The sequence below is a fragment of the Neophocaena asiaeorientalis genome, unplaced genomic scaffold (assembly GCF_003031525.2).
Source record: "Neophocaena asiaeorientalis asiaeorientalis breed wild unplaced genomic scaffold, Neophocaena_asiaeorientalis_V1.1 scaffold567, whole genome shotgun sequence".
Lineage (NCBI taxonomy): Eukaryota > Metazoa > Chordata > Mammalia > Artiodactyla > Phocoenidae > Neophocaena > Neophocaena asiaeorientalis.
The window spans coordinates 8,830-19,223 of record NW_020173728.1 but is presented as its reverse complement, the minus strand read 5'-3'; the positions used below and the strand labels follow the sequence as shown (position 1 = coordinate 19,223).

The 10,394-nt window shown below is 52.3% G+C and overlaps 1 protein-coding gene across 1 annotated transcript; it reads right to left on the bottom strand.

Moving 5' to 3' along the window:
• Positions 1 to 1,464: 1,464 nt before the first annotated feature.
• CST11 (cystatin 11) lies at positions 1,465 to 4,048 on the bottom strand. Its single transcript, XM_024750779.1, has 3 exons — positions 3,821 to 4,048; positions 3,143 to 3,247; positions 1,465 to 1,548 (listed from the first exon to the last, which is right to left on the bottom strand). Exons 1-3 carry the CDS (start codon positions 4,046 to 4,048, stop codon positions 1,465 to 1,467), a joined length of 417 nt encoding a protein of 138 aa, XP_024606547.1.
• Between the last annotated feature and the right edge of the window lie 6,346 nt (positions 4,049 to 10,394).

Below are 10,394 nucleotides of genomic sequence, written 5' to 3'. Positions count from 1 at the left end.
TAGCATTTTCCCAGACAGTTAGCGGAGGGAACTCTCACCTGGGTCCCACCTGAAATGGGGTCCTGAGGACTCCGGAACTTTCATAGGGAGAGTAGAAGTTGAAAAACATTGTTCTTTCAAAGCTCCAGCCTTCTCCAGCTGGTGGGGACGTGGGTGGCCGCTGTCAGCTCACAATTCACCTGTCCCTTTCGTGTTCTGCCCGTGTCCTCTCACATCTCATCCTTCTGTGCACACCAGCTCCAGATTCCAACACCTGTGCCCTGTCACCTCTGGCTGTTTGCTCTGCCCTCGAGCCACCCCAGGCCAGAGGTTCCAGGGAATTAATGCCCCACAGGAGCTGTCCTGCAGCCAGTAACTGGGGATAAATGTCCCAGCTCCCTCTCTCTGCCGGTCGATGGATGCTGTGTGTGCCGGTGTGTTTCCCCTGCAATATTAAACCCCAAGGCTTTTGCCCTAACTCTTGCGGATGGGCTCGTCCTTTCCCTACTTGATGTGAACGAGGGCAGATGTGACCCAGTGAACTGCTGGCACCGTCTTGAGACCACATGGAGGAAGTCGAGGGGAGAGCTGAGCCTGACAACATTATTTGAAACACTGAATCAAGCTGGTGGGTGAGGGATGCTTATTCCTCACTGCTAATGTGACATCCATGAAAAGGACACCACTTTAATGCAGCATTCCTGGTTTCACTCTGCCCTCGATCATTCCCCTCCTGCAGGAATTCATCAGATGGGTCTGTTTGGGAAGAATAAACGGGGCGTTATACCCACGTCCTCCTCCTCTCACAGGCGCCCACGTTTTCCGTGCCAATTCTGGGAGAGGAATCTCTCTGGGAAGAGACCTGCTCTGGTCCAATGTTGCTGATGCTGGAGGTGTGAATCTAATTCTGGAGTCTGGTATCAGAAAGTGCACGTGCCTGCAAAAATAAGGCACATCTCCCAACCTAGTCCTTACCAGCAACAAAGGCCCTCCTATTTTCAATTATCTGCATTATTTCTCCTTGTTTCCCCTTGTTTCACACTTTAGGCAAGGAAGATTCATTGGGTCCCTCAGAGATGTCATCACAGGCATTCTTGCCAATATCTCTTAGCTGTTCATTTAAGTAATTAGAGCATCCTCCCTCGTTCTCCTTCTCCCTTTTCTCATCTCCTTATTTTAAAATCTAAAGAATCCTACTTGATATAAGGATGAGGCTGAAGGTCTGCTATCCTGTAGGTAGAGGCTATAAGACCAAAAATTATACATGTCACCTCATTTGGACCCCCAAACTGCCCTAGCCCAGAAGACCTTCAGATCATATTATTATGAGTTGAAGAATTTGGGGGGAAAAAGGAGTGGAAACATATACATTCAGAGCATTAAGAGCATAGGCTGACCAACATTTATTTTCTATATTGAGAACTCCTGTTTAATGCAGGGTTCTTTTTCACACAGTGACTCCGTGTGGGCTGCACTCTGGGACACCTAGCCATCCGTGCAGTTTTGGGCCAGAACTTTATACTTTGCAAACCAGGGAATAACAAATACTGAGAAGAAGCAATCGATTTTCTGAAAAAGACAAGAAAACAAAATATAAAAAAGATCAACATGGAAAGAGGAAGGTGTAAGACAAGCAGATGGGGAAAATGACCCTGCCTCACCTGCCTCCAGTCCACAGGTGAGCCCATCTTTATTTTGACTTCAATGACTTGAGAGTGTTACTGCTGAATCCACCCCACAAAACGTCCTTCTGCTTGTGGTTAGAATTGGAGACTGGAAATCAAGTGTCCACCCGCCCACATCACCATGGTAACGACTGATGTTTCCTCTTCTTTTCTGCTCATGTGCTGTTCATACAGTGAACACGCTTACCCTCACTTGGCTCCCTTTCTCTCTCCCTCCACCCACTCTCCCACCTCATCCCTCCTGCTTCCTTTTGCCTTCCTCCCACCCAACCCATCCCCTCTCCTTCCCTCCTGCTGTCCTTCCTTCCTTCCTTCATCCATCCGTCCGCCCATCATCACATCCTCTCCTCCCCCTTCCCTGTTCTATCTCAAGATCCCCTTTCTTCTCCACCTCCCTCTTCTCCCACAAGGAAAGATCAATAATCATATTTTGCACATAATTATCATTTCGTAGTGCGATTTTGCTTTCCTGCTGTCCGCTGGGAAGCCAGGGTGGGGATGAGGTGATGTGGGAGGCATAAACGTTGACATTTCTCCTAAAGTAGAATTCGGAATATTAACCCCACAATTTAATCTCTCACAGTGATGAGACTCTCTAAGTTTACCTTACTGTTATCGTCAACTAGTCTTTTCATAGATTTCATGATCTTCTCCAGGGAAGAACCAAAAATGTCTAACTTGCTAGATTTTGAAGACTTCTCCACGGAGGGGGGAGCCCGTGGATGGACATGTGTTTGTCTTGAGAAACCTAGGCCATTAGAACTAGGGTGACCATGGAATCTATGAACCAAACCAGGACATGTTGTAGGCAACCAGGGATGCTGTTAACAGTGACACTAAGAAGCTGGGCACAAATCAGGACTGTTGTAGGCAAGGTGGGTCATGTGATCACTGTCATGTTAGTTCCTTTGAGTAAAGAGCAGAGATTTGCAGGGCCTGTAGGACTTGGGACCTTCAAGGCCCCTGAGCACGTGGGCCCACCTGACGCATGTGTATGTGATGGTCCACCACTTGCAGTGATGATGGCCCAGCCGGCTTCCCCGATGTGACAACACTGGGTGGGGGCAAAGCCACTGTTGGGAGGTGGGCCTGCATCGGGCCACTTGCCTGCAGGCTTGTCCCCTCTCTGACCCACCCCACAACCAGTTGAACTATTTCTGAACACATTTTCCCACCTCTTTCTCCTCCTCTTTGCCTAAACACTGCTGGATGAAAGAAACAGAGGCTGCAGCCCAGCGACTGTGTCATATGTCAGCCTGAGGTTCAGATATTCAGTGGTTGCACCAACAAGGTCCCCCGGCTGCTAAAATATTATTATAATCAGCTACTTCTCTTGGGCCCAGAGTGTCCCCCCACTCCCCCGCAGCTCAGCCACCTTGGCTTCTCCCTCTGGACCTCCCAACTGCTTCATCATTCTTCCAACGACAAAGGAGCAGAGCACTGAGAAATAAGCTCTTTCTGGGTGACGTGACCATTACCTTGTAGAGCTCGCCTTCCTGGAAGGAGCAGTTGTTCACCTCCATCTTGAGGCAGGTGGTCCGCCGCATCTCCAGGTTTATGCGATACTGCATGTGGTCAGTCACCTGTCGGAGGTAAGGACAGGGGGATAAAGGACCTCCTCTCCTTTGTCTGTAGCTTCAGGGGCTGGGGACTCCTAGTGTGGCACCCCAGGTCGAGGGCCTGCACTGGACAGACCTGTGGGCTCCCCCCACCCCCTGTCTGCCTCCCGTGCCCCTTCCTGCCATTTGAGCAGAATTCCCCAGAAGCCACTCCATGGGCAAAGTCGCCCTTGGGTGACCCACGTGATGCTCACGGTTTGTAAAGCACAGAGAGCAGCAGCCTGGACTCTGAGGGCCAGCCCGGCTCAGCTGTGGGTCCTGGAGCTGCTGCCCCACGTGGAAATAGCCCCCGACGTGCACACATGTGATGTGCCTGGCACCCTGGAGACCCCTCACGTGGGGCCACAGGCAGCTCGGGCCCTCAGGCCGGGGTGTGTAGCCCTGGTCCTGGGTATCAGTTAAGCAGCTCCACTTCATCCACTCCAGGGGATTTCTGCTTCTCTTAAAACCTCCCCTTTGGACTAAACGAGGCTGAGTTCACTTGCGTGGCCACCCCGAGCCTGCGGTGGCCTGGTGTGATGGGAGGGGGACACTGACCCTCTTCAGGACCTTGAGGACACGCACAATCCGGAAGTTGTACGGGTCCTCGCTCTTCTTGTTGAAGTTCTTGGTCACGAAGTCCAGTGTGGTCACCACGACAGGATCTGACACGGGCACCTCGTAGACCATTATGAAGGTTTTCCTCCTTGCTTGGTAGGTGAGGGCCACCAGGGCCCCCATGATGGCCAGCAGCAGCCTGGGGCCCTGCTGGGTTCTGGCCATCATGGCTCACCCTGCCAAGGCTGCTCTGCACAGACGAATTTAAGGCAGCCGGGGGACGCCCATGCGTGTCCTCCCTCGTTATCCGTAGCTGAGGCTGCGGGGAGATCAGGGCAGACTCATGTTCTCCTCACAGACCTCCGCATCTCATAGGTACACACACACCGAACTCCCCTCTCTCTATGGGGGGCTGCTCTCTCAGCAGCACAGACCCTCCTGCTGCCCCAGCATCTCTGGGTGGGAGCCAGGCCGGGGGTTTCTGTCTGCTGAGCTTGGCCCAGCCAGGCCGTGGGAGGCCTGAGTGGCAGGCAGGAAGCGATAAGCACTTGGGGGCACTGGATCCCAGGGCGGTGGAGCGAGACGGAGCCCTGAACACCTCGTCCTCCTGTCCCTGTGATCTTCCTCAGACTTTCCTCTGGTCATCCCCTCCCCACTCCCCGGGCTGGCTGGGATGCAAGCTCGCCCACAAGCCCAAACCTTGGCATCTTCCTCCTGCTAATATTTCTTAACCCTGAGAGGTACCTGGGCCTCCCTGGAGAAGCTGATACTCCCCAGAAAACGGAGGGTGTGCCCCGTATGGGAAGCTTGCGGGTGTGGCCACAACGCGGCTCTGTGTTCATGTCCTGCTGTCCCTGTGGATGCACCAGCCATGCTATCCGTCCCTGCGACCCTCTGTGGCACTCGTACAACACACGCACCCTTGGTCCAGTACCAAGGGGCCAGGGTCTTCAGATGCCCAGAGCTTAGAAGGCACTTGGAGCTGCCCTTCTCCATTCTGGAGGCCTGCCTGGAGAGGGAGAGATGGTTTCTGTCATTCTCGCCTGCCCTCTGTCTGCTCTGCCTCCCGTCTCACCACCCACGGGTCCTGGACCTTCCTGGTCTGGGTGAGGCAAGGAAGGGGAGGGACTGGGCAGCTCCAGCTGCGGGGCTCCCGCCCCGGTGGGATTCTGGAGCTGACTGCCAAGCAGGTCCCTTCCCTGTTCTCTCCCAGCCTCCATAGCAGTGACCTCTCCTCTCCTGGCACCTGGCTAGTGTCCTGTGGCTGTGGTGACAAGTGACCACCAACAGTGGCTTAAGACGACACACACTTATTACCTCACAGTTCTGGAGATTGGAGGTCCTAAAATTACGGTGTGCACAGGGCTGCACTGCTTCCAGAGGTGTTAGGGAAGAACATTTTCTTTGCCTCTTCCAGCTTCCAGAGGCATTGCTCAGCCTGGGCCCCCTTCCTCCATCCTCCCAAACAGAAATATGAACATTCCCCATAGGATGTAAGTAAGATATAGTCTCATAACACAATTTTCAAATGTCCCGGATACAATCCAAGATTATTCAGCATATGAAGAACCAAGAAAATTTCTCTCTGTTAAAGAATTCCTGGGCTTCCCTGGTGGCGCAGTGGTTGAGAGTCCACCTGCTGATGCAGCGGACACGGGTTCGTGCCCCGGTCCGGGAGGATCCCACATGCTGCGGAGCGGCTGGGCCCGTGAGCCATGGTCGCTGAGCCTGCGCGTCCGGAGCCTGTGCTCCACAGCGGGAGAGGCTAGAGGGAGAGATGGTTTCTGTCATTCTCGCCTGCCCTCTGTCTGCTCTGCCTCCCGTCTCACCACCCACGGGTCCTGGACCTTCCTGGTCTGGGTGAGGCAAGGAAGGGGAGGGACTGGGCAGCTCCAGCTGCGGGGCTCCCGCCCCGGTGGGATTCTGGAGCTGACTGCCAAGCAGGTCCCTTCCCTGTTCTCTCCCAGCCTCCATAGCAGTGACCTCTCCTCTCCTGGCACCTGGCTAGTGTCCTGTGGCTGTGGTGACAAGTGACCACCAACAGTGGCTTAAGACGACACACACTTATTACCTCACAGTTCTGGAGATTGGAGGTCCTAAAATTACGGTGTGCACAGGGCTGCACTGCTTCCAGAGGTGTTAGGGAAGAACATTTTCTTTGCCTCTTCCAGCTTCCAGAGGCATTGCTCAGCCTGGGCCCCCTTCCTCCATCCTCCCAAACAGAAATATGAACATTCCCCATAGGATGTAAGTAAGATATAGTCTCATAACACAATTTTCAAATGTCCCGGATACAATCCAAGATTATTCAGCATATGAAGAACCAAGAAAATTTCTCTCTGTTAAAGAATTCCTGGGCTTCCCTGGTGGCGCAGTGGTTGAGAGTCCACCTGCTGATGCAGCGGACACGGGTTCGTGCCCCGGTCCGGGAGGATCCCACATGCTGCGGAGCGGCTGGGCCCGTGAGCCATGGTCGCTGAGCCTGCGCGTCCGGAGCCTGTGCTCCACAGCGGGAGAGGCCACAACAGCGAGAGGCCCACGTACCTCAAAAAAAAAAAAAAGAATTCCCTTAGCCCTTCTTTTATAGCAGGTCTGCTGGCAATGAAATACTTTAACCTTTCCTCATCTGGTAACATCTTTATACCACTATTATATTTTCCCTAAATATAGAATTCAGGTTTGGCCGTTCTTGTCTTTCAGAATTCAAAATCATATTCTACTTCCTTCTAGCCTCTGTGTTCCTGGTGAGAAATCTGCAGTCCTTCAAATCTTTGTTCTTCTGTAAATTATGTCTTTTCTCTAATGGCTCTCAGGTTTTTTTCTTTTGTCTTTAGTTTTCAGTAGTTTGAGTATGATGTGCTCTGATGTGGATTTCTTGGAATTTACTTGTTTTGGGGTTCTCCGAGCTTCTTAAATCTGTGTTTTTGACAAATTTGGGAAAGTCTCAGCCATTATCTCTTCCCCTTCTTCTCCTTCTTCTCCATCTTCTCCTTCCTCCTTCTCCCCTCCGCCTCCCCACTTCTCTTCCTCTTCCTCCTTCTTCTTCTTCTGGCACAACACTTTCTCCTCTCCCTCTGGGAGTCCAATGACATGAAAGACTTTCTGACATTGTCCCATAGGCTTCTGAAGCTCTATTCATGCTTTTTAATGTTTTCTTCCTCTTTAGTGTTCATAGTGGATAATTTCTATTGATCTATCTTCAAGTTCACAGGCCCTTTTCTCTGACATCTTCAGTCTGCTCTTGAGTTCATCCAATGAGATTTTTATTTTGGTTTTTGTATTTTTGCAGGATATCAGTAAAATATCCATCTGGTTTTTACAGATATCTTCTATTTCTTACTAATAGTTCCTACCTTTCCAATCTTTGAAGAGTGTTTACCCTTACTAGGAACCTTTTGATAAGAGCTGCTTTAAAGTCTTTGTCAGATCTTTGCAACATCTGAGTTATCTCAGCATCAGCATCTGTTGATTGTCTTTTTCCGGGAGAGCTGAGATTTTCTTGATTCTTCATATGCTAAGTAATCTTGGGTTGTATCCTGGGTGTTTTGAAAACTGTGTTATGAGACTGTATCTTATTTATGTTCTCTGGGGAATGTTGGTATTTTTGTTTCAGCAAGTGATTCACTCAGCTGCATTCAGGGTGCAAATTCTGATCAGCCTTCTGGGGGTTGTGATTTCACTGTCAGGTCAGCTCTGTGTCAACCCTCTGCAGGGCTCTTTGGGTCAGTGCACATGTGTCTTCCAGAGGCTAGGCTGGCTGGGTGGTGGTCTGTCCCTTCCTTCAGTTCACATCTTTCGTGTGCCATTAGGGTTATACCCACACTTGTGCTGTTCAGGGTTCACTTTCCTGAGCTCCTACGATCCCTCTGGTCCTTTCTGTTTCCCTGGATCTTCCTCACGTCGCTCAGCTTTGCAGGCCCACATCTACACCCAATTCTGGGGCCACAGCGCAGGAGGACAGAGATGGGAAAAAGCAGTGGAGGTTTTCCCCACCCTCTTAGAACCACAGCTGCTCTGATCAAAGAGGGAGGCGCCCCCACCACCAATGTTTATGTGGCTGTAGTATCTGCTGTCCCTGTTCTGCTGTCAGGGCTACTGCCATGGATCGCCCAGGGGCTGGGGTGGGAGAGGACTAAGGAGAGAAAAGACAGGACTTCTCCCACTGTCCCTGTGCTTGCAAGCTCCCCATCCTGCTCCTAGAGGGCTTCTCCCAGAGCTGTCTGTCGGCTCAGCCCCAGCTACACACACGGGGATGGGCACACCTGCTCCACCCACGGTAATAATGCGGCATCAGGAGGTATGTGCCAGCCCTCCCCAGAGCACTTCCAGAAAGCCCCAATTCTCCCCATTCTCCACTCACAGGGGCTGGAGCAAGGACCCGAGGCTGGACCAGAGCAGCCCTCCTGGCCCAAGGCATTGCCAGGAGAGGGACAGGGCCTCCCCCAGGGGATAGAGCAGCAGAGGGCCCCGACGTGCTTCCCAGCAGAACAGGGCCTCCTACCATGTTCCCTGTGCTTTGCCTGAGGCTTCTCTGGCTGTGGGCACGTGTGCCCATGGGTGGGCACAGGCCAAAGCGGCAGGAGGTGGGAGCAGCCTCTATACAAGACAGACAGGAGATGGAGACTTGATACCCACCTCAGGTGGGCCCCTTAGAGGCACACATTCTGTATTGTCTCCCAGGAACCCTAGAGGAACAGAGCCAGTGTCACCCTAAACCGTTGTCGTACCCTAAACTGCACCCTAAACCGTCCCCTAACCCTAACCCTAACCCTAAACCTAACCCTTCCCCGAAGCCTTACCCTAACACGTCCCCTAATCCTATCCCGTACGCTAACACTAACCCGTACCCTAACACGAACGCTCACCGAAAACCGTTGTCGTACACTAACCTGTACCCTAAAGCGTCCCCGTCCGCATCCCCGTCCCCTAACCCTAACCCTAACCGTAACTCTTCCCCGAAGCCTTACCGTAACCCGTCCCCTAATCCTAACCCTAACCCTAACCATAACCATTACCCCAAGCCTTAACCTCACCCGTCGCCTAATCCTAACGCGTACGCTAACACTAACCCGAACCCTAACCCGACCCCTAACCCGAACCCGTCCCCTAATCCTAACCCTAACCCTAACCATAACCATTACCCCAAGCCTTAACCTCACCCGTCGCCTAATCCTAACGCGTACGCTAACACTAACCCGAACCCTAACCCGACCCCTAACCCGAACCCGTCCCCTAATCCTAACCCTAACCCTAACCATAACCATTACCCCAAGCCTTAACCTCACCCGTCGCCTAATCCTAACGCGTACGCTAACACTAACCCGAACCCTAACCCGACCCCTAACCCGAACCCGTCCCCTAATCCTAACCCTAACCCTAACCATAACCATTACCCCAAGCCTTAACCTCACCCGTCGCCTAATCCTAACGCGTACGCTAACACTAACCCGAACCCTAACCCGACCCCTAACCCGAACCCGTCCCCTAATCCTAACCCTAACCCTAACCATAACCATTACCCCAAGCCTTAACCTCACCCGTCGCCTAATCCTAACGCGTACGCTAACACTAACCCGAACCCTAACCCGACCCCTAACCCGAACCCGTCCCCTAATCCTAACCCTAACCCTAACCATAACCATTACCCCAAGCCTTAACCTCACCCGTCGCCTAATCCTAACGCGTACGCTAACACTAACCCGAACCCTAACCCGACCCCTAACCCGAACCCGTCCCCTAATCCTAACCCTAACCCTAACCATAACCATTACCCCAAGCCTTAACCTCACCCGTCGCCTAATCCTAACGCGTACGCTAACACTAACCCGAACCCTAACCCGACCCCTAACCCGAACCCGTCCCCTAATCCTAACCCTAACCCTAACCATAACCATTACCCCAAGCCTTAACCTCACCCGTCGCCTAATCCTAACGCGTACGCTAACACTAACCCGAACCCTAACCCGACCCCTAACCCGAACCCGTCCCCTAATCCTAACCCTAACCCTAACCATAACCATTACCCCAAGCCTTAACCTCACCCGTCGCCTAATCCTAACGCGTACGCTAACACTAACCCGAACCCTAACCCGACCCCTAACCCGAACCCGTCCCCTAATCCTAACCCTAACCCTAACCATAACCATTACCCCAAGCCTTAACCTCACCCGTCGCCTAATCCTAACGCGTACGCTAACACTAACCCATACCCTAACACGTACACTCACCCTAAACTGTTGTCGTACCTAACCTGTACCCTAAACCGTTCCCCTCCCCTAACCCCAAACCTAACCTTAAACCTTACCCGAAGCCTTACCGTAACACGTCCCCTAATCCTAACCCGTACGCTAACACTAACCCATACCCTAACACTTACAATCACCCTAAACCGTTGTCGCACCCTAACCTATACCCTAAACCGTTCCCGTCCCCTAACCCTAACCCTAACACTAATCCTAATCCTAACCCTTACCCGAAGCCTTACACTAACCCGTCCCCTAATCCTAAACGGTACGCTAACACTAACCCAAACCCTAACACGTACGCTCACCCTAAACTGTTGTCGTACCCTAAC